This window comes from Periophthalmus magnuspinnatus, chromosome 14 (assembly GCF_009829125.3).
Source record: "Periophthalmus magnuspinnatus isolate fPerMag1 chromosome 14, fPerMag1.2.pri, whole genome shotgun sequence".
Taxonomy (NCBI): domain Eukaryota; kingdom Metazoa; phylum Chordata; class Actinopteri; order Gobiiformes; family Gobiidae; genus Periophthalmus; species Periophthalmus magnuspinnatus.
The window spans coordinates 24020205-24047222 of record NC_047139.1 but is presented as its reverse complement, the minus strand read 5'-3'; the positions used below and the strand labels follow the sequence as shown (position 1 = coordinate 24047222).

The 27018-nt window shown below is 41.0% G+C and overlaps 3 protein-coding genes across 3 annotated transcripts in view; 1 reads left to right on the top strand and 2 right to left on the bottom strand.

The window, feature by feature from the left end:
* The window catches only part of LOC117381033 (E3 ubiquitin-protein ligase RNF43), a 78863-nt gene extending 76918 nt beyond the window's left edge, over nucleotides 1-1945 (bottom strand). Inside the window, exon 1 of the mRNA XM_033977871.2 lies at nucleotides 629-1945. Coding sequence (XP_033833762.1) covers nucleotides 629-859 — 231 coding nt within the window. The 5' untranslated portion in view covers nucleotides 860-1945. The remainder of the gene's footprint in view (nucleotides 1-628) is intronic.
* A 3566-nt stretch (nucleotides 1946-5511) lies between these two features.
* Nucleotides 5512-6630, top strand: supt4h1 (SPT4 homolog, DSIF elongation factor subunit). The gene is made up of 4 exons (XM_033977902.2): nucleotides 5512-5628; nucleotides 5785-5891; nucleotides 6004-6059; nucleotides 6397-6630. Exons 1-4 carry the CDS (start codon nucleotides 5560-5562, stop codon nucleotides 6516-6518), a joined length of 354 nt encoding a protein of 117 aa, XP_033833793.1. The 5' UTR covers nucleotides 5512-5559; the 3' UTR covers nucleotides 6519-6630.
* A 5425-nt stretch (nucleotides 6631-12055) lies between these two features.
* The window catches only part of LOC117381028 (peripheral-type benzodiazepine receptor-associated protein 1), a 29930-nt gene continuing 14967 nt past the window's right edge, over nucleotides 12056-27018 (bottom strand). Inside the window, exons 7-32 of the mRNA XM_055226739.1 lie at nucleotides 26183-26266; nucleotides 25993-26082; nucleotides 25758-25880; nucleotides 25561-25665; nucleotides 25381-25431; nucleotides 25097-25129; nucleotides 24094-24274; nucleotides 23776-23877; nucleotides 23201-23406; nucleotides 22553-22659; nucleotides 22340-22449; nucleotides 21382-22257; nucleotides 20249-20400; nucleotides 19709-20179; nucleotides 19286-19630; nucleotides 18193-18354; nucleotides 17184-17975; nucleotides 16834-16927; nucleotides 15999-16141; nucleotides 15690-15858; nucleotides 15278-15346; nucleotides 14773-14805; nucleotides 14291-14445; nucleotides 14140-14211; nucleotides 13947-14054; nucleotides 12056-13609 (exon numbers count right to left, since the gene is read on the bottom strand). Coding sequence (XP_055082714.1) covers nucleotides 13286-13609; nucleotides 13947-14054; nucleotides 14140-14211; nucleotides 14291-14445; nucleotides 14773-14805; nucleotides 15278-15346; nucleotides 15690-15858; nucleotides 15999-16141; nucleotides 16834-16927; nucleotides 17184-17975; nucleotides 18193-18354; nucleotides 19286-19630; nucleotides 19709-20179; nucleotides 20249-20400; nucleotides 21382-22257; nucleotides 22340-22449; nucleotides 22553-22659; nucleotides 23201-23406; nucleotides 23776-23877; nucleotides 24094-24274; nucleotides 25097-25129; nucleotides 25381-25431; nucleotides 25561-25665; nucleotides 25758-25880; nucleotides 25993-26082; nucleotides 26183-26266 — 5157 coding nt within the window. The 3' untranslated portion in view covers nucleotides 12056-13285. The remainder of the gene's footprint in view (nucleotides 13610-13946; nucleotides 14055-14139; nucleotides 14212-14290; nucleotides 14446-14772; nucleotides 14806-15277; nucleotides 15347-15689; nucleotides 15859-15998; nucleotides 16142-16833; nucleotides 16928-17183; nucleotides 17976-18192; nucleotides 18355-19285; nucleotides 19631-19708; nucleotides 20180-20248; nucleotides 20401-21381; nucleotides 22258-22339; nucleotides 22450-22552; nucleotides 22660-23200; nucleotides 23407-23775; nucleotides 23878-24093; nucleotides 24275-25096; nucleotides 25130-25380; nucleotides 25432-25560; nucleotides 25666-25757; nucleotides 25881-25992; nucleotides 26083-26182; nucleotides 26267-27018) is intronic.

The window sequence follows — 27018 nt, the reverse complement described above, 5'->3', positions numbered from 1 at the left end:
AGAGACAACAATACAACACTGTACAGAGATAAGATACATTTAGTTTAGCACATGTTGCAAAAATGCTAACTTTTATGTACAGAATGAGTAGCTTATTTATAGAGCCCACCAAAGCAAGAAGAAACACTCAGACCAAGTGACTCCTTTGATGTGAACTAAGGAAAAGTCCCTGGTGGCAGCCTGGCAAAGTTTAGGCTATTTAATCAGTTTCAGATGAAGAAGGATATGAACACATGGGACAACAGCAGCCAAGAACAACAGCCCAAACATCAAAGATAGGCCTGTTAGGGTGCAACTGCCACTACATGACTGTGGTTAGAATACACTGTATTCATTTAGGCAATGTCACATCTTATTCATTATTATAATTAAAAATGTGTCATTGTAGGACTTGTAGATGACCTGACCAATGTGTGCCACCGCCAATGCCACTGGTCTCTGCATATGTGCATGTCTGTGTCATGGGCTGCATGGTGTGATGTTGTATGTACATTAACAATGCACCATGGCTCGGTTCAGTCCAAACTGCATTTCACTAACAGACTTTGTGGTACCTCAGGAGAAAAGATTGATTTGACAACAATAAGCCTTGCACTGTGCGTTGACAGAGATGAGAGGCTGCACTCACCTGCATCAACTTTCCCTCCGCGTAGCCCGCACTTCCTCCCACAAACAGACCCTCCAGAGTGATGGCTTTGCCCGTGGACTCCTGGCGGAGCAGGGTCACCTTGATCAGCGCTCGCAGCAGCGGCCGCTCGGACTCCGGTTGGCCCAGGCCTGGCTGGCCCAGCACCAGCTGCAGGCCCGCCATAAGCAGCCACGGCCAGAGCCCGGCCAGGCGCCGCGGGGGGACGCTCATGGCCCGGGGAGGAGCGGCACGGGCCGGCCGCACATGGTGGACTTCAAAGCTCACAAGCACCGCGGAGAGACGACGTGAACGCGAACCAAGACCCACTGCTTTGAGAGGCGACGATTACCAAGAAACAAATCCACACGTAGTGTTTGACACCAAAAAAGTTAGTGTTTACATATCCAGGTTACCCGTAGGAAAATGCAGCCACTGCGTTCACACGGTGGCCCTAAAAAGTGAGCTAAAATAAACTTTCCTCCAGTGTCATAAGTGTGCAGTGCATGGCCCAGTGCGAGGTGGAAACACGTTGTGTTCAGGCCGAGCAGTGCACTGTCTCCACAGCACACTTTACCACAGTGGCTCCTGCGTTAGACCCTGCGTTAGACCATGTCACACTTGAGTCAGTGTGGACTGAACTGTTGACCACGTCCCGCACGATCCTCGGGAGTTATCGATGTTTGTCCCTAACTGTTCCCCACATTAGCATTTTGGAGCCGGGCTACGAGGTGACAACGCTCCCAGAGAAGGTACGTCCCGAGGAAAAAGCAGATGTGAGATAAATCCATAAAAGCACGGAGCAGCCGAGGCTTGAAGTTCAAAGAGTGCTTCACAGGTGTCCGCCTCGGCGTATGAAGGCATAGCTACTGACACATAACGCAACGGGCCAAAAAAGTTGCCTAATGTTTTTACAACTATGAAGTTGCGAAAAAATCCTTTTGTAGCTGAATTCAGTCCAGTCTTCCTAATGATTAACCCGCTCAAATGCAGCGTATAACTGTATCATTACTGCGTACTGGTCAAACTCGTGCCCAGCACATTCACTTGTTTGCTTCGGTCGCTCCACTGAAGTTTGCGCGCACACACTCATGTCCCCGGTGCAAGAAAGAAGTGGGAGACAAATACAATCCTCTCGAGAACACGCGGCAAGACCTATGAACGTCAGAAGCGAGGACAAAGTTGACACAGAAAAACAGCTCCAGAATCAAAGTGGTCCAGACGAATGGTGTGTTCATGTAGGACTGATAAACCACTGTGCTCTCCTACACCGTCCCACAAGTGTACCTCCCGCACTGACTCTGGGTCGCTCCCCTGAGAGCTCATTGACAGTCTGTACCTGCTCAGAGCCGCGCAGCCTTCAGGACCCCGGGAATATCACACTTTACATAGACTTGAACAATCCCAAACCAAATAGAAAGCTTTTGACACACACACGTGGCGCAGTAGTTAACTGGCCCGTATTACACCTTAAAAGGTTTATAGATACTCTGACATAACCAGTGTATCGTAATTATCAACAAATCAGTAAATGTTCTCTGAATATTCTCTCATTGTACCTAAATGCAGCACGAGAGAAAAGGGCGGAGCAGTCTCTTGGCCCCAGGGGTAATAATCTATAATCATCTATAGAGGTAAACAGCGCCATCTTCTGGGAGTCTTTGAGTATTTTACTGTGCAACTGAGCTATGACTAATGTACTATGTGGATCAGTGAATGTATTTAAATTGGATGCTTCAGCAATAACACACGGTTGCTTAATCTATTTATTCGTAAAGTGTTGCATATCTGTGAAAATTCAAATAACACTCAACTGCAAAGAAATGACAATATGCACAGTAAATTAGTTACACTGTTGTTATCATCACTGAACCAAATTGTTGCAATAAATAATTTAATGAAATAAAATTAAATTAGGCTTACTTTAACTCTTTGTGCAATACAATAGAAATGTAAACATATTTAAAGTCAGTACAAAACAATATCAACAAAAGATAATCAAATAGGAAAAATGTTACAAGAAAAAAATAAAATTAATAACTAACAAATGAACCAAAAGTTTGCAATCTTCCTTTAAACTGTGATCTAACACAGATAACTTGTAATGAACTGCTGTAAATCCTTCATGCAAAGATCCTCACTTGATCCTGACTTCTTGTTCTTCCCTTACGTAAATATCTTTTTCTAAACCTGACATTGACCCATTATTCTTACTAACTTCAACTTTTATCATCTCAGCTTTGACTATCTCCTTTTTGCTGTCCTATTAATCACAGACACACACACAGAGAAGAAAATAGGTTCATACAAATGCAATGAAACATATTTGAAACCACATGCACGTTTACCTCATCTATGGCCACTCCAGGTTCTTCCTTCACAGACTGTCCTGTCTTGGAGCCTGGTTGTACGATCCCGTCACCTACGGCACTCATAGCTGAAGGTCCCGTGCGCCCCATCACATTTTGAGGAGTATGTTCCTGGTGGTCTCCATGAGTGGAAAAAAAGGACTGTGTTTCATGCAGGTTGTTATTTAGTTTACTTGGCATCATTTCATCAGCCATCTGGAACACTCTGTCTAGAGTGACATCAAGTTTTTTGTTCTGCTTTTTATTCGGTGAGCCAGGGCAATGACTGTAAGCTCCTAGATTGAGGGGGTAATTAACCTAAAAAAAATTGTAAACAACAGAGAAATTACACAAGATAAAAATAGTCTATAGTTAAAAGTACTTAACATGTTCAAATACAATACATGCAAACAGAATCTACCTGCTGATGTGCCATTGGTGGAAAGGGACCATTCATACCATTCGGAAAGGCCATAAGATGTGGTTGGAAGTACTGGCAAGCTTTCAGAGGACAAATAAAATGACAATATAAAGATACATGTCTGTGATGGCAAATAATGATATGTTATACAGTGTTAGGGGTATTTGTTATGGGATTGCTTGATATTAGAAAAACATGCAATATTTAATTACTTTTGTATTGTGATAATGATGTTATTGTAATTTTATAATACATTTTTTGCCGCAATAATTCAGTTAAATTCTGTTAAATTAAATGCCTCCATTTACTCATCAAACTGTGTCAAAAAAAATAAACAAAAAAAAACAACAACAAAAAACCCCAAAACAAACAAATACAAAAAATCCCCAAGTCTAGGATAGGACCTAATAAGGAAAATCATAATCTGCCTTTTTGCTTTAAACGACAGTACATTTCTGTAAAATGGATGTGTTGTTGCAATATACTTATTTTCTTGCGATATTGATTATTGCCTCAGCCAATATTGCCATATCGTTATTTTGACCATATTGTGCAGCCCTAATTTGTAAGTCTCACCTAGGGAGTAAAAGCCAGGGTGGGACTGCTCATTGTGAGGGTGTACTCCTTTAAAATTGGGGGAACCATAGTTGATCCCATATCCCACACCCTGCTGGAGTGGAGTAGACAGCACTGGAGAGTAGGGAGGTCCCAGAATGTGGTCCTGTGTCAGAGGATGTGGAGGGACTGGAGCTCCATTGTGGGTTGTCAGTAACAGCTTCATGTTAGTGAAGTATGGATGAGGTGACATCTTACATGCTCTCTTATGCGAAGATGGTCCACCTATAAATCAAAAAAGAACTCTCAGACATGGACATTTGTCAGCAGTTCCACCAACTCCCCTCTCATTTTTAGATAAACTATTACCCTTTGCCAAATGTTTCTCTGAGCCATCCTCCTCTTGTTTACTTGGGGCTCGACACTTTACATCAATACCACGAATCATCTTGGCTTTATTATCTACTGTTAATCTTGTTAGGTTGACTAGCAGTGCAGGATTGTCACGCCTGAAGCTTGGGTTGAAGAAGTGGTGAATTGTGGTGTACCTTAAACTTGATTTGGACATATCACCATCAGCATCGTCAGCATCATCATCGTCACCGTCGTCATCATCATGAGAAACTGTGGCCTTTTTTCTGGATTTCTTGAAGCCATACAGATTGAGCTGGCGAACAAAGCTGGAAAACTGTGTGGTTTTGAAAGACTCAAAGTTGTCTTCATCCTCTTTGTTACTGGAAGACAGGACACGCCTCTCAAAAAGCTGCTGGTTAACAAGGATGAGCTCACCCGTTTTGTCCCAGCAGATGGCGCTGTTGGCTGGGTTGTTTACCATACGCCAGAGTTTGGCAGGGAAATTACTGGGGTCAATTGTTTCAGGGAGATTATAATCATATTGACTCATCTTGAATGTCACAACAGAAATCTAAAAGAAATGCTGCAAAACAAAGCAAACAAATAAATCAATTAAATAAATCAATTGCCTATAACCTAAATAAAAAAAATTAAGACCTATCCAAAGTGCAGTTGTTATTGAAGATATACTTGCTCAGTGGGCTAATTAACGTTGGATTCAGTTTCGCGCTTAAATCAAATAATGTCACATGATCTGCAGTTTATAGGTTGCCTACAATTGTTGTTGTAAATTACTTTTGCTAAAGGACTTGGCTCACCTTTTTTGTTTGTCTCCTCGAAACCTTACAAGTCAAGATCCTGACCGTTAAATGGTCAGACGCTTCACACAGTCCATCCAGGTTTCTTATCCGTTTCCATAGAAACTGATGAATTCTGATCCCATCTTTTGCAAAACGTTTCTGTCACGCAGCCAATTCATTTATTTATACGGTTACTGTAATTATTTGCAGATATTTTGATAAGAAGGCATCATCTTTATTTCTCAGTATCCCACCAGTAAAAGTAAACAGTAAACTAAAATGAGTGCCAAATGTTTTCTGTGCAGGCGGACGCTGGGCACTTACTTTGGGTCCTTCCACTTCTCAATGTAGCTGTACGACTTTTCCTTGCGACCAAAGCTGTTCAAAACAGAACATTCTCCTCACGATATATTGTTTTACTATAAATATAACTAAAATCAAGACATCACAGATACAATGGCATTAGAAACGGTTCCCAAAGACCTTCGGCACCTTCGAGCGTGTCTTCTCTGCTCTTTAGTCAAGGTAAAAACGAGCACTTCATGAAATAAACAAAAAGGCTAGCTTCTGAGCTAAAGCGTCTCAAGTGCACTTAGGAAATGTTGTCCATCAATGTAGAGACACGCCAAACACGACAAAAGAGTGGTATGTTTGACGCACTTGTTGTCTTTTATGTTCCAGACTATTGACCAGTTTGAATACGATGGCTGTGACAACTGTGAGTCTTATCTTCAGATGAAGGGAAATCGAGAAATGGTGTACGAGTGCACGAGCTCGTCATTTGATGGGTAAGAATGGACCATGTGTCTCCAGAAGTAATGTTCATATTATATTAATTTACGCATTATTGCTGTTGTTGTTATTATTATTATCATTATTATTATGTGTGTTGCATTTTAGTGTGATAGCCATGATGAGCCCCGAAGACAGCTGGGTAGCCAAATGGCAGAGGATAGGTGAGTAGGAGGTTTTAGTTGTCGTAGTTAGTCGGAAACACATTTTACACTTTTAATTGGCAATTAGATTTTTCTGGGGGCTTGGCAGTAAGCATACAAAATCGTATGTCTGTACATAGCTTCCTTACATCCCAATTTTAGTTAACATTTTTTCAGTGGTTGAAGAATTACTCAATTTTGTTAGTAAAACAAAGTACATATACCGGTGCAAAAAATACTCAAGTAAAAGTATCACATATCACAGATACCTAAATTTTGTACTCAAGTACAGTACTTTACTATTTGCACTTGGTTATGTTCCACCAGTTTTTTACATGTTTACTTTTTTTATATTTAGGTAACTTCAAACCTGGTGTATATGCAGTGTCGGTAACAGGAAGACTACCTCCAGGTGTAGTAAGAGAGCTGAAGAGTCGGGGAGTTATCTACAAATCCAGAGACACAGCAGTGAAGACATAGGAGTGTCAAGTGGTCCAAATTACCAACCTTGAAGCCAGTGAATTATCACACAGTGGGACTTATTCATTTATGTCATTGGAGAAGGCGCATATGTACAACCTTTTTGGTTATTTGTACTGTCCATAATAAAGTTGTTTTTGTAAAAGACACAAGTTTAATTTGGAATTTTAAATGGGCCAATAAGCAGTGTCTCTCTTTAAGGCCTCATATATTACAAGTCAGCTAAGGGTATATACAAAATTAAATGCTTATATTTTTAGATATTACTGTTGCATTCAAACCTGATTCCTGTTGCAAAATTGATCCCGTGGACAGTTATTGACTTTTACCACCAGGTGGAGGCACACATCTAGTTACGCAATGTTAAAATATGACCCACACTCGGTCATGGATCTATTAAAATAACTGCAGTTACTGAACTGTGTTACCATCATTTTGTATAAACTATCACAAGCCAACCAACACAAACATCTCCAACACACTGTATTAAATGTTTACATCACGGTATACTTTGCAGAAAATGGTAATATGGCCAAGTAACATCGCTGAGAAAACAAAATTACATAAACCCTCATGATGTGACCAATAACTCATAAGATAAGGGAGACATTACCTGTCTTTAAAGTAGATCATATATTGAGTAACAGTAAAAATGATTAAATGATTAAATGTCTGTTATCCGGGTTTCCATCTGGTGAAAACGGGCATAGGGAACTATCAAAATAAACCCCTCTGAAATTTTGTTAAGTTCAGTAGCTGAAGAGTTTTCGTTACCTTGGTTTTACTTAAATGTACAACAGGTGAACTGAAGGGACAACGATGAGACAACCCCAAAACTGTAAGCTTTATAAGTGAAAGCAGCTGGACTTTTTTTTTCTGCCATGAGGTGATACCTTAGGGCTGTGCAATTAATTGAATTTCAGTGTTTTCTAACACAATCAATGACCAGCTTGTGTCTTTTTAATTAAGAAGTCTACAGCCAATCCTGTTAGTAAAAGCATGTGGTTTACTAATGTGGTTTACACACACACCCCTATATATATATATATATATATATATATATATATATATATATATATATATATATATATATATATATATATATATATATATATATATATATATATATATATATATATATATATATATATATATATATATATATATATATATATATATATATATGTGTGTGTGTATGTATGTAGGGGTGTGTATGTATGTATATACACGCACACATAATAAACAAGAAATCTTGACTACATGTTAAATTCTTGTTCTTTCCATGCAGGCACTGGTGTGCATTTGAATCGACATATATAGACATATTTTTTCTTTTGTGTGTGACTGAAATCTTGCAATGAGGCTTAAACTCAGAATGAAACTGAGCTGTGGCCACAGGCTCTATTCGAGAAGGCGTTGAGCTCCGCCCCCTCGTCATCCTACGCACGTGTCCCATCTCACCATCTGTGTGAAAAGAAGCGCGCCACTCTTTCACACATTAGTCGACTTAGGCCTGTTGTCTCATTGGTGCTTCGTTCTGAGTTTTTGACCTTATTTGGAGATGTCATGGTGAGCGTCAAGATCAAAACGTTTGCAGTTTTGTCTCAATTCAAAATCTGGCTTACATTTAAAAATAAGAGCAAGCTTGCATTAGAACTCTGCATGGATGGGGAAGTCAAGACACTGGGGGTTGGACATTATCAGCTCACTGCCACACACATTGTAACTGTTGTTTCATAAGCCCGACTGAACTTCCTCCTTCCAGCAGTCCAAAAAGTGACTACAGAACTGAAAGCTACAACATTTTGTACAAACACAACATATCAATACCTTTAAGTTCAGTTTGGGCAACTCTGAGACCTACCCAGAGGCGACTAGGGGCAGGCAGGGAGGGGAAATGGCTGCCGCTCTAGATAAGAGAGGGTATCACATCAGGCAGGGTGGGCTTCTAAAGGCCCCAAGCTTTCGACATTATTCACTGTGGAAACTAACTGTGCTTCTCTACTAAAACGCTGCAGCAAGATTGAACCTAGAAGGAAGGGAGGGGGGGGGGGGGCTGGGATTAGTCAAATGCAGGTTAGGGGTCAGGAGATAGAAAGGTTGAAAGCTAAAATTAGCCATATGTTGAGTCCTTATTCTTGTAACGTGTGATTTTGTTTTATACTGTGTGTAGTTGTGAGAGAACAAAAAAGTGGTGCAAAGTATAATAATGCCTGAGTCATCTATAGATTTTATGTCTGATCCTATTGTTTAAAAAAGAAAAAAGATAACACCATTTTTCTGTAATGTCATTGGACACAGAAAGGGTTCTTCTGATCATCCACTTGCAAAAGCATGGCAAAGGTATTTATGACAGTGCGATGCGTTTCTTTTCATAGGTGCAACATAGGCCTGAGAATTAAGCCATAAACAGCAGCACAATCATGTAATACTATTACAGATTAAAAGTACAGTTTATGTTACATCTTTAATCACATGTGAGAATCCAGAGTGCAGGTGGAAATTAGCATGTATGCTAAAACCCGGCACATAATCTTTTTTTATAAGGTTAACGTCTTTTGTGCATTGTTTTAAATCAAATAAATACATTCAAATGAATGTTTACCTGTGTAATTGAATAGCGCTGCAAGACACATTGAAATAAAGTTGAAATTGCAATTTATAGACTCGCAATTTGAAAAGTCACAATTAGCAAATCACGACTGTATGCAAGCGTCATTTAAAGTTTAAGTAATACAAACTCTTATGCTGTATAAAATCTGCTATCTTTATAATTTACACCTCTACTGACTGAAATAGATGGGATTCTTATATTAGTTTAGTAGTTAATATTTAATTTTTTTTCTGAAATGTTTTAAAAAGTGAGATTTGAAAAGAATTCTTCTGTTAAATCATAAATCACAAATCTAATGGCAATTACAATACAATGTGAAAAATCACAATTGGACTCAAATCTTTCAGCTCTTTGGCGAGTTTAACAACGTCTGAACATAGTAGACTAAACTGTTGCATACTGAAGTGTGTATTCCATAATGACATACAAATATAACTCCCCCACAGAAAACAGATTTGTGACAAAGTGTAAAAATTTAAGTTGTAGAATGCTTCACAGGAAGTCTTGCATTTACCAAACAGGTACCTGACTCGCACAACCCTCACTTCCTGTTGTTGGCCGCTGTCTCATCAAATCTGAACAAAGATTATCAGGTGCTGAGTGCTTTATACGTCAAACCCCAAGCCACAAAGTATTCAGTAATGTTGAATAATGTAAGGATTTAGGTCATCTATATATCAAGAGACAGGATCACTCTGGCAGTATGCTGATAGTGTCGCCTGTAATCTCATCTCTATATTGGCCAACCTCACATTGCACATGTGCTCTAGAGGAAACTGAACATTTTGGCTAAATCAGTCTACAAGTGACGTTTAAATTTAAACAAAAATAACATTTAATTTGGTCAATTTAAATCCTTAACTGAAACATCTTTAGCTATGTGACTAGCCTATATTAATTTTTAGCTGTTACAATAGTACTGTTAGTTTTACCATTCTAAATATACTCCATAAATATGTAATAATGATTGTGTGTGTTTTGTGAGGGTTTTCATTGCTGCTAATGGTGATGATTAATTTTATAAATGTTAAATGTGAACATTTGAAGCATATAGCAGAGACAGCGGAGACAGAGAAAGAGGGCGGCTATGACTGTTAAACCTCTTCCTGTGGTTACATCACGTGTGGATCAAGCCTTCAAAAGAGACGCCTTCTTCTTCTTCTTCACCCATTTCTTCAACACTCAGAAGACACCTGCGCGACCCGGACCACTGACGCTAACTGAAGACAAAAGCAGTTTCAGGTAAAGTATAATCAACTTTAAATTAACTTATCAGCATTTAACAAGTAGCATCATATGTCTTTTACAACCTAAATTGTATAAGAAAGTGTGACAATTTTTAAAGTAGATGCTTACTGCTGTTAACGTCTGATTAGATTCAACTGTAGCCATTTCTTGACTTTGCATTAATTTAAACACAAGAATTTACACAATAGGCTCCCTGAATAATGTGTACAAATTGGGGTGAGACTTGTAATCATGGCCGCCAAAATGGCTTCCTCAAACAGCCGTTCTTTGTTGTAATGGTTCGGTTTTTAAAATTAGATTAGAGATTTGGGAATAAAAAAGCAAAAATGGCAAAACCAGTGTTTTAACTATTGTCAAACTGGGCCTTCACATTCAAATATGAATTCAAAAATGAGGAACTGTGCATTGACTGTGGTGCGTCAAGCTGAAAATGACGGTTTTCGCTCAAGTGTATGAAAGTGGGTCTGGGTGGGGCTGGGGGTGCAGCTGTGCAGCTGTGGAGCGACAGCAGGTGCTCAAGAAGAAGGAAGAGTGAAGATGAAGAGCCGTGGAAGTACAGTGCAGTCATCCATAAAGTAGAAAGCACTACTAAACTCCAGGCCACAGTGTAGTGTTTCCTACTTTATGGATGAGTGTACTGTTGGCTGCAGGGACGCAACGAGGCTGCGCACAGGAAATTAACAAGAGGAAGCTGCTTCGTCTCTCAGCTGTGCACTGCCCACAGTGTCTGTATGCTCACATGGGACGTGTACGGCAGAGCAGACCTGGCATCACCTGTTTATACTGAAATGTATATTTTAAATGATGTAATAAACTGTGTGTGCCAATGTAATAATGGAGATAACAAGTTTAATGTAAAAATATACATTTAATTCTGTAAAAAATGTCATATTTAAATAAAGCATCACAACTTCAAGTCAACATGTCCTCTGTGCAACTTGCGTCATGTCATGGACACATGCAAAAACATTTATAAATTATTCACAAAGTATTTACAATAAACTTCCAAAAGTGTAATAAAAGCATTATGATACAAAGGTAACATAAACAATTAAATAGCAAATCTTTTTAATGCTATATAAAATACAACACATTCAACACTGTTCAGCATATATACTGTAAAAACACAGCATCACACTCAGCTCCTTTCACTGCATTTTACAGATAATTCAAACCAATCTGCCTCCAACACACAAACATGTCCTAAATAAGGCCAAACATGAGTTCAACATTGCAGTCATATCCTGTAAACATATATATTAAAACACACACACACACACACACACACACACACAAGACTTGTTATATAAGGCTAATGTTTAAGCTACTGTACGGTACTAGCTGCAGGGGCATGGACCGAGGGATGAGGGCCCCACATATGGTGCTGTACAACAGGTGGAAGTGCATATTCACTGAAGGCCAGGAAACAACGGTACACAGTACACTTAGAAGTAGATTCCCCTCACATGAGAAAAAAACCCCAAAACTTACAGATACAGTACATTCTGGCCGCAGTTGCCACTTCCAAAAATCCCTTTAGTCTATCAAAAAAACAAAAAAAAAACAACAAAACAAAAAACCTACTATATAAATCTTCCTATCTGGTATGTATTTAAAAGTACAGCTTGTAATTTTTCTGGTCAAGGGTTCGCTGTATGCATGTTTTCAAATTTTTGGATACCTGTAATTGAATAAATGCAAGACAACAAGTGTAATGACATACTGTGGAACATTCCAGGCAAAGCAAACAAGTCTCCATGAAAACCCTCCAGCAGAAAAGCTGCATAGAGCACCTTTAATGATGACTAAATCTACAGAAGCCTCATTGAAGTTATTGTGCTTGACAGACAAAGCACCTACAATTTTGGCATATGCCGCAGTTTATGGCAGCCAGGGTTGAAGAGCGGCTTAGTAATATGTAAACCTGAGAAACGACCACACAGACTCACACATTCACACTACACAACACTGCTGGTAGCTGCACTTCACTTTTATATTGCTAATCCTCCCACATCCGTTAAAAGAAGAACAAGAAACAAGAGACTGTACTAAGTTAAACTTGGTGCCTCGATCCTAACTATTTAATATATCTAATGTAGTAATATACTGATGTCAGACTGTCACAGCTGCAGATATATGTATATATACTGAAATGAACAAACACAGGTAAGTAGTGTGATTTCACTCTGTCTCAGCCCAAAAAACTTATTTTATTTTTAACTGAGACTCCCATAGGCTGAAGGAAGTGTCTGGGGAGTGGGCCTTCAGGCATAACCCCTGAATTCGATAAACTTTGTGGACTTCATAATATGGGAGGAAGAAAACAGATACAAACTGGAAACTCGTAGCTAATTGCTGCAAAGTATGCCAGACTGAAATTAATAATCCTTGAGAGACAAGTAATTTCTGAGGCTGTGACACTCTTAAATTATCATGAAAATGTTATCGTAGAACTGGCAGCGCTCAGCGAACAGCAAGGGTCAGGCCAGCTCTGACTAGAACTTGTCACATATAAAGAAATTGTTCTGTACAATGTAATAAATAAATAGCATTAGTGTAAATATCATGTTAGGACATAGATCCTCCAGGACAGTGCCACACAGAATACATATGTGTGCCGCTGATAGATACATACTGCTCTTTGTAATTCTTTAGTTTTTATAAATAAAGTGGCTTGAGTGTGGGAGTGAAGCTCTTATGGAGTGAGCTTTTATGGTAAATCAAATGTTACTTTTAATCGGGTTTCTTTACATTAGCAAGCATTTCAACATGCTCAGAATAAAATATATCACTGGTTTAGCAGCAGATTTACTAGTGATATTTTGTCTGATGGCCACTAACCACAGACTGACGACTCTGACACTAACAAAACCTGTAAAAGTGCTTTTTGTTAGTTGGACTTAACTTATTCTTTCTTACTGGAGCTCAGCTTTTTAAAGAGTCTCTTGCCTTTAGAGAAGAAGCTCTTCTTCTTCTTGGCTTGTGTGGGGCTGTCTCCCTGTGGAGCAGTGTCTGCATCAGGTGGGGCCTCCATCAGCTCCACTGCAGCAGCAGCACAGAGTGCTGGGACCCCTTCCGGAACAGATTCTGGGGCCCGCTCTGGGGCCCGCTCTGGGGCCCGCTCTGGGGCCTCCTCTATCTGGTCTCGACGAGGAGCTTCTGTATCTGTGCAGTGTGCTTCCTGTGGCGCTGGAGGCTCTAGATCTTGTTGGTAACTCGTCTCACAAGCCTTATGAAAGAAAGAGTATTTAAAAAGAGTTCTTATCAGGAGGTTATCGTACATTTAAGTCTGGCTCTGATCTAAAGGAACTCAAAATTTGACACAACGGGGGTGTCTGGGTTGAGGGCAGAGGTCAGTTTGTGTATAAGGTAGGGACAAATAAGGGAATGCAGCATTTGGGAGTTGACCACTAAACACTAAAGTAGACTTACACTCAGGTTTCAAAGTGTACACTTCGTTTGTGCTTCTGCATGCAGAAAAACATTGCAGTGCAAATACAAAGAAAATCATGAACAACACCATTCAAAAACAAAAAAGTGAGTGCTGTTTGAGCAGATGAAAATACCTGGGACTCTCTTTTAGGCTCTGGAGGATGTAGAGAGGCTGTGTTGGATTCCAGTAATGGCTGCAAGAAGTTTGACGGCACCAGGCCTCGCTGTCCGTTCAGGTCCCCCTGAGTGTCACCACAGAGGTCAGAGGTCAGGACACTGAGCAACTCAGAGCAGTATAAAATCAAACAAGAACAAGCCTGTACTCACGTAGAAGAAGCCATCTTCGTCCATGTCTCCCATTACATGTATGATGTCCCCTGCACTGAACGTCAGCTCAGCCTAGAGACAAAATATAGATATTTTATATAACTATCATTAAAAACACAAAATATATATTACATTGAACTGTTCCACAAACCTCTATGTCTGTGTTGGGAGAGCTCTCTCTGGGATCATAATCAAAAATGGCCACCATCTTGCGGGTCTCTGGACCAGGGTTAGGTAACGGAGCAGCTGCACCACCGACTGCCCCTGGCCTACTCTCATCAGCCCCTGCAGGGGGCTTGTTGGGTTCTGTTACAGAATGAGAAACATTTGGGTTTACTTGATGACTAAACTACAAAAAGGAAAGCTCCAGTTTAAACAGCTGCATGCTGTGCTGGAAAAAGAACTCTAAGAGCATATATTTAGTGGAATACAAAATTGGAAATGTAATAAATTATTGGTGGCTAACAATCATCAGTCATGCACACACATTTTCAATTGTTGATCACATTCATCAGTCAGGTCCAAATGCTTGTGCGTTGTACTTCCAGAGAAGGTGCTGTTATGATGGGGGGGGTGCATGCTGGTCTAAAAGATGTCTGGTTAAACATGCAAATAAAACTTGCTTCAACAAACCTTGACTTGTGTCCCACACATTGGCAACCTCCACTAAAAAGGAGAAGATCATGAAACACATGAGCTGAAGGCCAGTCTTCAAAATAATCCTACTTAAACAATGAACAGATAAATATTATAGGAGCCCTTTTTTCAATTTAAATGGTGACTTGTGTAAAGAGATATGGCGTGGGGTTAAATTATCTGAATTTCATCAATGATTCATCACTGAAGAAAAAAAACTTTACCTATCATATTTATGTATTACAGAAGGACAAACCTTGTGTTTTATAGATAAAACAAAGTTATGTAACAAACTAATTTGATAAAAGTAATTTAAAATCTTTTCCAGTTAGGAGCATAGTGAATGTAAAAGTGTCTGATTTTGTGGTGACTACAGCGTATCACCTAAAAAACCCATAGTTGCTGAATGAGTTGTGACAGAGGAGTTAAAATGAAAGAGAGAGAGACAAACAGAAATGAGACTAAAGCAGAGGAGGAAGCCACAAACTGCAGTAAGACACACCTTTCTTGGATCGCCTGGGTTTCGGAGGTGGAGCAGCACGACGAGGAAGCTGTGCATGTGTGCAATTGCCTTTATGAAATTTACAGGAGGAACATAATCAAACACAAATATAAAGGTGGTATATTGTGGGGAAAAAAGCATGGGACAAAGAGACAATGAAAACAGCAGTGAAAAGCCATGACACCCAGTGAGCAGCAGCCTGAAAACAAGCGGAAGTGAAAGATTAAACCATCTGCATCTGTGTGGCAGCATGATGCTGAGTGGTTTGCTCTGGCCCTCCCTCAGAGGTCAGAGAGTTCCTATTGAAGAATACATACACAACAATAATACACAGTACACAGAAGTACTAATACGCCAAATCAGACACGGGGCATATTGTGGACCCATAAAGTACAGCTGAATTACCACATACCTAATTTGTCTACAGAGCTCACTGTGGACAGAGTGCCCTGCTTCAGAAGGTGTTGTCGTGTCTCCTCATCCTCCACTTGGATTTCAGACACCATATTACATGGCACCAGGCCCACACGCCCAGCACACTCCCCATGGTAGAATCCATCTGCATCTTTATCCCCAAACACCTTTGGAAAACATCAAAACATTTTCATACAGTACCCAGTGAATTATCTAAAATATGAAGAAGAAAATTGTATATTTTTATAAGAGTGAATTGAATGAGTTTGAGTGCTCCTCTGGTGATGCTGAGCTGACAGGGGCTTACTTGGATGATTTGTCCTTCGATAAAGGGCAGCTCCTCCTCTATAGCCCCGGGGTTAGGGGACATGGAGGCAGGATCATAAGAGAACAGTGCCACAAAGAGGCGGATGTTGCAGCCGCCTTTCCCCTTTGGTGATTCAATACAACCTTCAGAAACACAGACACATTCACAGAGTGGTAAAAGCCCCATTGACATATTGTGGGATTTGAACAAATATAACAAGGCTTTAAGGTAAGAGTCTTATAGGCTGAAGCATTGTTCCTAAACTCTAGTATCACTGACCAACAATATTGTTTTTTTAAATTTGTATTAATGAGGTTTGTTTCTAAAACAGTAGCAGGTAGGTGAAACAAGGAGCGCATTTACATCCCCTCAGCATATTTCAATGAGTTCTGTTCAGCTTTTAGTTCATGTCTGCTTATAACCTTTACACTACATACAGATATAACGTTTACAGAACATACTTTCTTTAAATGTCATGTCAGTATCTTTAATAGCAAAGTCCACATTTAATTACAATATACATTTACACCCCTCAGACCAGATGGGAAATAAAAGAGAACAAAATAGAGGTTCCAGAGCCAAGAGTCTACTTACTAATCAATGTTACTATTTTAGTGTCACTTCCTCTTGTCATGACAAGCCACTTTGAGTTAAGCCGGTTCTCAGCTTAGCAGGTGCTCAGTGCTCACCCATTGCTTCACCACCAGCTATAGCACCTCCTCCAACTGATCCGCCTCCCGTCCAACTCAAGGTGCTAATCTGACTACTATCATGTGAGGCTGAAGGTTTACACATACACATACGCAGTAAAAAAAACAACAAAGGATTCTCCAACCTGTAGGGAGCCTGTTGTGCATTGCTGATGATTTAGAAAGTTGTGTCTGGTCTCGCCGTGATGGCCCTGTTTCTGCTAGAGAGATTTGGTTGGTCTGCAAAACAAACATCAGGAAATAGTGTTACCTTGATCAGTACTGGTAAATGACCATGTATATTATAAAGACATAATTAGTAACGAGAAAAAGAAAAGAGAATTTTTGTTGCATGGATAAATGTTTCATGAATAACTTTTACAGGGGAGTAAGTACATTTTTAGAGGGAAGTAAAAGGAACATGACGTGAACAGCACTAATGTGCACTCCTATTCCTACAGGAAAGACAGTTGGGGAGACATCTGGGACAACACACCCATTGCTGCTGTCCTGCAGTGACACTTGGTGGCTGAGGCTTGGGTCCAGGGTGGCGGAGCGGTCTGCTCTTCTGAGCTGCATCCACCCACCACTCTGAGCTCATCTGCTCCATCACCACCTCCCCTTGACCGCACTCAGCTGGCTCCTCCGTGTCAGTACCGTACTCTACATCGATTTCTGCAGCGCGGCCCATAGGAGCTCTCACAGTGTGCACAGATTTGCTGATGGGATGAGGTCTAGTCGGAGCACAGCTAGTGGCAGAAGCAGCCATTTGGCTCCTGAGCATGGCCTCCCTCCTAAGGCGGTCCCCCAGCCCTTTGAGCAGCGCTCGGCCTGGGGGGTTTGGCTGGGGAGGACAGCGAGCAGACGGCCTCCTGCTGGTAATGGGCTGGTACACACTGGGGTCCTCTTCTGGGTAGCAGCTTTCCACTGGGTCTGCATAGTGGACTCGGAGATGCGTCTTGGACCTGACTTGAGGGCCGTCATGCCTTAATAAAGGCTCTTTGGTAACTGCTCTGGGATTTAAATGGTGTGATGTGTGGGGGGCGGGCAGGTGCTGAGGAGCATGCTGCAGGGGCCTGGGCTCTCTGGGATCTCTGGGGTCTCTCTGGTCTCTGGGCCTAGTTCGTGGCTGTGTGTGGTGTAATAAAGACTCTTGTAAGCTGCGGTCCTCTTCCTCTGTGGTCTCTGGGATAATGGAGAGTTGTTTGCTCTGGTACACCTGAGGAGGCAGTTTAAGAATTCTTTCCACAACTTCTTCATCACTTTCTGGTGTATCCATTCTGCAGGACTAAACATGTGACAGCACCCGCAGCCGTAATGCAAAGTGTAGTTCAGGGATGTAATGCAAAAGGAAAACAGAAATAGGCAGCATGCAGAAAGAAAAACATAAAAGACAAGAAAAAAAGAGTAAATCAAAGAGAAATCCCACTTTGATGAGATGGTACAATGAATAGGAAGTTAAATCGCTATAGTATGCATAATGTGTTAACATAACAAAGATGTACTTTTAGCCTGTTAGCTGCAGCTATGTATCCCATAGTTTGTGTTTCTCCAAGATGGTCAGAGGAGAGGTCTTCCTCTTCTTCTTCCAAGATGTCTGACAAGTCTGAACGGCTGTTATCTGCGTGGTAGTCACTGAGGGGTTCTACCAGGCCTTTCCCATAAGTCTGAAAAACATAAGCATGTAATAACAATGGGCTGCATATACAGAGATCTCTGCATTACTTTATATATCTATATCTATGTTTATATATATGTCTGTGTAGTCCCTCAGTTGTCCAGGTCTGATCCATGGCAAAAGACAAAGTTTAACTCTGTCAACTGGACAAATTGTTGTAGGAGTGAAGACATTTCACTGCTCACCCAAGCCACTTCTTCAGTTCTGGTCAGATTGCTGGTGGATACTGCCTTATGTCTATCTGAAGGGAGGGGTTAACTACACTGAAACTGTAAACAGCTATTGTCTCCAGTTTCAGCCTTAACAACCCTATTCAACCTTTGTTCTCTTAGTTTCTTTTTGTTTGTTTTGGGTCTGAGGATGGAATCATAGATCTGTGAGAGATTCCTGTGTAAGGAAGGATTGTCAAAGCTTCTTCTCTCAAGCCATTTCTTTTCTCTAGCAAAGATCTGAACCTCACTATTTTCAAAGGAGTGTTTAGTGGCTTTGAGATGCAGATGCATGGTGGACTTTGGTCCAGAAACATCTTCACTCCAACAATGATTTACCCAGTTGACAGATTTAAACTGCGTCTTTTACTTTATATAATGTTTATCTGTTACGTACTTTTCATTGCTATTAATGAATATTGGCAGGCCACAGGAACAAATTGTCTACCAACACAACCAAACCTAATGCAACCTAATGTCAAAAGACTGATTAAAGGTGTGGTGGCTCTATCAAACCCATGTTAAATGAATCCATTTGAATATTATTACTGTACAGACCACTGACACCTTCCTATAAAGTGCAACACATCAAAGCATCCATGACATATTCTTATTGAAAGGGAAATGCCAGCTAGAGTTTGATGAGAGGCTTCAGACTCTGGAGGCTGGAGGACTGTATAGTCCTGAAAAATCTGAGATTCAACAACTCACCTGCTGCCTTCTGTTGCTTGATGGCTCGTGATCTTGCCTTAAGAACTCTTCTATGGACACCAGACGTGTGTTTTCCTGCTCCTCCTCTACCTCGGAGTCCAGAGGGGAGGTGCTGGGGGGCCGCAGAAGCCGGCTGTCCTGAGGACAGAGGAGGTCTGTGGTTGTGGCTTTTGGCGGGGTCAGAATGGGCTCCAGCTTGGCACAGGGGTCCTCGATGAACTCGGTTATGGACGGGAAAGGACGTATGAGCCCAGGGCTGTCAGTGTCTCTGCTTTGCGCCATTGCTGCCACTGACAGGACTGCACCTTGTGTAGGCATTGTGGTAATGGGTGAGGTCACGCTAACCTACAAAGACATTGTAAGTTCATAATTTATTATCAATCCAAGATCATTTATTCCCAAAATAAGAATACTGAAAACTACCATAGGAGGGGAGTTGGAGGCTGCTGGTAACGCCGAGTCACACACAGCCAAGGCAGCAGCTGACGAGGGGTTGGCCCAGCCCTGTACATAGACAGGACAGGGATCCTCTGCAGCTAGAGCATTAGGCTGATTGGCAAAAGGTTCCACCACATGACTAGTGGCTTGTGTGTTTGGCAGCAATGTGCTGGGTAACATGGACACGTTGGCAGGTACATTTCCGGAGAAACCAGGGGATGGAAGGCTACAAGGGGAGACTGGGACACAGGGAGGTGGTGGCACAACAGGAGGGGTAATAGATGGGCCTGTCAGAAGGGCATCCAGCTTAAAGGGTACGTTCACTGGCAGAGAGTCACATGACTCCCCATGAGCAGACATGGAGCGCACAGTAAGCTCCCGCGCTCCCTGCAGAGACTGGATCTGAGACGGACCCAGCAGGACACTGCCCGCGGTGGGGGACGACACCTCCAGAACCTGAGCACACACAAAACATGAATCAGTCTTGGATCTGATAGTGCAGCTGTTCATTTAAGCACAGCTTACCTTTCTCTTGTCAGCATAGATGCTGTACCCTGTGACACGTACTCCATTAGATGTTCCAGCTGCATCTATGGTAACTGGCAACCAGCTGATGAGCGCAATGCCCGGAGAAGGCCCCTGTTCCAGCTGGACATCCAGAGGAGCGTCGGGAGGACCTACAAACATGACAGGTTTAGAGAGGCGTCTTAAACAGAACTCCGTGCGCACGTCTGGACCTGGGCAGAGGTGTTCTTTTAATGCCCTTTTTGTGTTCAATAGATGTTATTATAAATCAGAAAATGTTAATAGACAATGCTTGATAATGTTCCATGATAATAATGATTAGTATTTAGTGATAATCTATCACACATGGATCATATTCATTATCAAATTATAGCAAGCAGCATTTGGGAAAATGGTCACACAACACTGCTGAACCCACGTGCAAAACTTTAAGTACAGGGGTGGGTAGAGGGATTTTTTTGAGACCTCAAGCCTCAAATGCAGAACAAACTACCACTAAAATTACAACTCTGAGTAAGCTTATGATGAGGGCAAACCATTATAAAATGTCAGTTTTAGCAAGAATAAATTTTGGCACTTTAGCAAGAATAAATAATGTATTTCAACACAAGGTCAGCAAAATAAGTGTAAAGAAAATTTGTTCAAAATAATTTGTGGTTTGCTGGTGTATATAAAACATGCCAGCTGGATGTAACTTGTTAAGCAGAAAGACAATATTCTTTGCCTCAACTAGCAATGCAATAACACTCGATATATCACTACAATACAATAAGAAATATGCCAATGTCACTACTCCGCCGCATTTATTGTCCCATGTGTTCGCAAATATGCCAGAAAACGTCTCCATTAATATCAAATTATTTGATATTTGAACAGAAAAGACACATTTGAACAGAAAAGACAGTGTAACTGACTAAAATGTATGTACTGATAATGACCAATAAAAAGTAACAGTGATAGTGTTTTTGTTCATCTGAGGCCTAAAACATATCAACATTGTATCGATATAATGACCCATGTGTCACATATGTACATATTAATTCATGAAAAAACTGTACTGCTGCATCCCTAGTCCCAATGGACTTGAACTTAAATGACTGTATGAAATGATTTTAGTAGTGAGCAGTGCTGACCTGCCATTAATGTTTTGAATGTGACAGTAGAGACCCTGTGTTCGCGCCGCTCCACAGGTAACTCCCAGGGGGTGCGGTGTGGCCGTGCTTCTACTTTGACTGTGTACTGCAGGCTTGGACAGAGGTTTGTGAGGCACAGTGAGTAGCAGCCAGCCTTTACCAGTTCATACTCCTCTCCATTCAAGGACACAATGTGCACATAGTTACTGTTGCAGGGCAGCCAGCTCAAGTTGGCTGTGGTTGCAGTGACTCTGTCGATATTCAGCTGAGTTGGTGCCACACTTACATCGCGGCCCACCAGCATGCTACATCGCAGCTGATCAGAGGGTCCCTTCTCTGTCAGGCTCTGCACAGACACACGGTAGGTCTTCAGAGTTATATCCAAACGCTCCAGCACAGCTTTGTTCTGGGAACCAAAGGGCACACTGAGCCGCAGCTCCTGGTCCACATACACGCTATAGCTCAATACATTGCCCCACCCAGCCGGCACCGACGGGGGGTCCCAGCCGATAATGATGCTCTTGGCGAGCTGCTTGATAAGAGTGAGCTTCCGTGGGTAAGGCACAATGTCCACTCCCACCTCCTCGAAGTCCAGGTCTAGTCCATTTGTGAGAGGGGTCGGGACTGCCAAGGCCAATGCTGGATCTGCAGGGGTGTAGGCAGGACCAGGAGCAGCGGAGGACTCTGTCCTCTGGGAACCGCTAACTCCAGTGTGGAGGTAATGCTGGTGGCTGGCACTGTGCAGGCTGCTGTCAAGCAGAGAATTATGGGAGATATCCACAGTCTCTGGATGATGAGAACCAATAACTTCATCATCTGAAACACGCTCCACAAAGTTAGAGGGAACCAGCCCTCTGCGGCCATCCATAAGTTCTCCTGAAAATAAGCACCAGAATCATCAATAAAAAAAACAAAAACAAAACACCACAACAACAAAACAACACTGACACATGTTTACCTTCATAGAAGCCATCTTCATCCATGTCTCCATACACATAAATGTATTCTCCTGCAGTGAGTGGAAGCTCCACCTCAGGGTTGTCATTGGGGCCATCATAAGGATTGTAGCTGTCAAACAAGGTGACTAAATTATACATTTCTCCATTTCACTTGTTTAGTTTGATTTAGTTTAGATAGAACATTTGAGCATATTCACACTATTTTCACAAACCTGTATCGTGCAATAAAAACTTGAAGCTTAGATGCTCCCCTGTTGACACTGTAAGGCGCTGGGGCAACATCAATGTCCAACTCCTCCACTTCACTGGCTGTATCCACCTAAAAAATAAATGTGATAAACATGTGAATACTGAGTATTTGTGGGTTCTTTATAGATATACAGGTTCACACAATATGGTACAAAGAAATCAAGCAACTTCCACTGTCTCTACAAATTTAGAAATGATTCTTTTAGGAACATGGACCAAAAAAATTGCATTTTTGGTTCATTTAAAGCAATGATTATTAATATCCTCTATTTATGGCAGCCCTGATTCAGTAACAGACTATATTTAATCCACTGGATTATCTCAATGAATATGATATCTATTGAACTGTGTACAGACAATTTAGAATACAGAATACAAGGAACAATTGTCTTGTCAGGCAACTCATACAATCCCTCATCTGACATTTTTCTCAGGAGCAAAACCAAGACAGTCAGAGAGCTCTTTTAATCCATGGAATCCACACAAGTGCATTGTGCTCATTTTGATTTATTGAATCTTTGTATAAAAACAAGAAGTGCTTCACATAGCCCTCTTCAAACAATAAACAAGCTTAACTAGGATATAGATATATGAGCGTCACAAGGACCTACCTCATGTGTAGGGCTTGACTTGTGAGGGCTTAGGTGAGTGTCAGATTTTGGGGTGAGGCGTGTTGCTTCAGACTTGCTGGAGGAAGAGAGGGACTTGCTGACACTGATGGTTGGCAGCTCTCTATGTTTCGTAACAGGAGACCGCTGTACCCGGGACAATCCTGCAGCATGAGGAGTGACCCCAATGCGAAGAGCTTCTGCCACATCTAGCAGAAATAGAGTAAAGTTATAATACAATATATGACCCCAACAACAATGTAGTAAATCAGTCAGCAAGCATCTAGGTGGGTGGGTTGTCATGCAGGAGGCTCAAGGTTGAACTGGGCTGATTAAACAGTGGAGAAAAATCCTGTCTCCATCTGTCTGGGTTCAAAGGTCGAGTTGCCTCATGGCTACCTGTGTCACACCAGCGCCGTTAAGGGGCTTAACCGGGTCGCTGTCCACAGAAACTCCTGGCCTCAGCCTGGGCTCTGACCTTTATGTAAATATAACATGCTCTGTAACAGTGTGCTGATGGGAGCACATGCAGTGGACTGGTGACCAACACTAACAATGAGAAACAGGCAGAAAAGTACCAAGCAGTTCATTCCCTTCAGAACCAGGGAGAGGGTCACCCCCCTCAAGACTCCAGAAGGCTATTTCACCAAGAGACACCATATCCAAAGAGCCACTGCAGTCTAAAGCACATGTTGATGTAGCAAACATAAAAGAATAGACAATGCAAAGAGAGTTAGTTAGAAATCCTATATTATGCTTTTAACACCATTGTGCATTCACTCTTTTCTAAAAGACATGAATCTACACTTTTATGTGATTTTGTAATTTATTAGAACTAGTCCAAGATTATATTAAATTTAAAACAATATCTAGTTATCCTGTATTATAACACTTACCCCTGTCAGCTGTGAGGCCCAGTCCATTGGTCAGAACAGAGAGGCTGGGGTTGTTGGGGAGAGTGGAGGCAGCCAGATCCACCTTTGAAGCCTGCATCCGAAACTTTTCCAGCTCCTGGGATAACAGGCCGAACTGTTCGCTCTGTCCGCGGCATTTCTCCTCCAGATCCCGGACCTTGGACTGTATATCACATTTACATACAATCAACAGAGTACAAATCCATTTACAAGCTAAATCTATCAGGAATCAAATTTTACTATAGCCATCAAATATAGGGTAAATGTATTATAGAATAGTATATAGTATTTGTGTGGGGGAGGGGTTAGATTAAATAACAGACTGTGGAACATAGACTATAACCAAGATGATAGTTTGCAAATCAGTAGCAAATTACTCCACTTGTGCTTAAGTGTTGAACTTGAACGCATGGTTATTTCACTTCCGGTTGTGGTGAGCATTTCCTGGCAAGGTTTTGCAGAAAACTCTCTGTACAACAGTTCATGCTTACTTTAATCCATAAGCAGTATGCAGAATGAATTATATGCCATTCAGGTAAATCAACTTGTGTCCAAGAATTTGTAGGAAAAATCACTGTAATAACTGTAATTCATGTTTCTATGATTTTAGCGACTACAAATGTGTTGACTTTGGGAGCAGATGATAAAAGTTAGGCACAAACTGGGACCACTCAAGCACTCAACAATACCTGCATGCAGTCCAGTGTGCTCTGGTTAGCGAAAACAGCACAAAAGAATAAAAAAGACAGACATGCTTTGAAAAACAGGGGTAAGAAAAGCATATTTTAAGGATGAGACTGTGTGTAGTTCAGTAAAAGCCTTTGTTGGAAGTTAGGTCACATACAGTTTGTATCGTATCACAGGGGGAAGGACATATTCCTTTGTGATACTTTGAGCATGAACGAAAAAGCCGAGTGTAAGAGTGACAAATAAAGCAAGAGGAAGGAAACTGGTAGATTTAAAACAGGACCAACTAATACTCTACCAGCTCTCTCTGCAACACAAGCTGAACCAAGTCCTAAAACAAAATATACATGGATCAAATGGCTACAGTGTATTTAACTGAGGAGAAATCACAGCAGTCAATGAAATTTTGTAAAATGCATCAAATGTATCACAAAGCTTTGGGCTTGGAAATCAGCATTGTATAGGTATGTCCTGGTTACTGAAGCCTTTATTTATAATTTCTTTGAAGGCTGCATTCATAAATAAATGTTAAAATGTGGACAGCTAAATACCATTAGTGGCGATAATGACAACATATCGTACCTCCAACATTTGAACAACTCCTTCATGTTCCCTTTTGGCAAATAACTGAGCCTGAAAGTAAAAGAACAATCTAATTAAACTAAACACTGCTACAAACTCTATTCAGCTTGTAGACAGCTCATCATTGCTGCCCAAATGTTGCCTCCTACTGGCTGAAACAGGGTCTGGTGTGTCACTTACCCGCTGTAATCGTTTGATTTCATCCTGTTTGAACTTAAGGATTGCCAGTGCCTGCTCATGTTCCAGTTCCAGCTGCTGCCTTCGCTCAGCAACCTCTCGCATATGCTGTTTGATTATAGTTAGTATGCATTAGTAAAGATGTATGATTGAGCAAATTATAGGGTAACAGAGAAACAGCATATTGACTTCTTTGGTACCTTTAGGACCTGCTCTAAGTTCTCCAGTTTGGCACGGAGTCTTTGGTTCTCCTCGAGAACTGAATTGTGTTGAGCAGTCACTTCAGAGAGATCTTCCCTCAGCTCATCATTTTCAGTCTGAGTCTAGAAAAAAAGTGTGTATGCCTTTAAATTAGCACCAGACAAGCTTGTCCTCAAATAAAGGGGGGGCATTACTCCAGATCAGAAGCAGTAATTGTGTAATTTTAACAGTGACCTGGTAGAGCAGCTGTGCCTTCCTCCGGAGGAGATCTGTCTCCTCTTTTAGTTGCTCATTTTTACATCGCTCCTCTTCAAGCTGGTTCTCCTTTTGTGAATCACAAAGCACAATTCAGCCTTGTATGTAGATGTTATGTTTTTGTCTGTTTTTGTTTATCTTATCTTTCATTCAGAATGAGGCTGCTTACCAAATCTAGACATCTTCTTTGTCGCTTCTTTGCTTCATGTTCGAGATTTTCACATTCTTTTCTTTTCTTACTCAGTTCACTTTCCTAAAACAAATAAATTACACCATAATTAGTTACTGACAGTTGTTTAAGTTCAATTTGTATTTATAGAAATAATGACTTTTTCCATAATAACCTCTGGTACAGGACCAATGTCGGGTTTCCAAGCTTAGCCACCTTTAATTATTCTAAATGCAGCTTACATGCAGGAGCAGCATAAGAGAAATCAGCTTATTTCATGCCCACAGACCACATCGAGTATTACCACGGTGACTGTGGGGGATGCCATACAACAAGGGCTAATTGTTAACAAGCAGCTAGCTAGCAGCTAGGCGAGTAATGCTACACTCTCAACAAAGATGACACAGCAAGACAATCATCATAATTAAATTGCAATCTGTTGTTTGGTCGGCCTGACTGTGCGATGGTATAATAATGTTATTCACATAATGTACAGGTTTTCCAAAATAATAGCTGCACTATGCACCATGCTAAATACAATAGTTGTGTGATATTTTTTCTGCAATTTTACTCTGAAATAATAAGAATTGTGCTAGAAGCTTATAATAGCATTCACTGTATATGTAATACACAGGTTTGCTGAGTGCTAAAGTTAAAATGTAAATAATGATAGGGATGAAAATGCCAATGTACTACCACTTGCCCAAAAAGATCAAAATAATTCCAACATTACATAACCACAGACCTTCAGTAGAATCATTCAGTTCATTTGAGCCTAATGAAAATCTATTTTCAAAAAGTGTAAGTAAGAGAAAGCCTGAATATGTGCATATTGA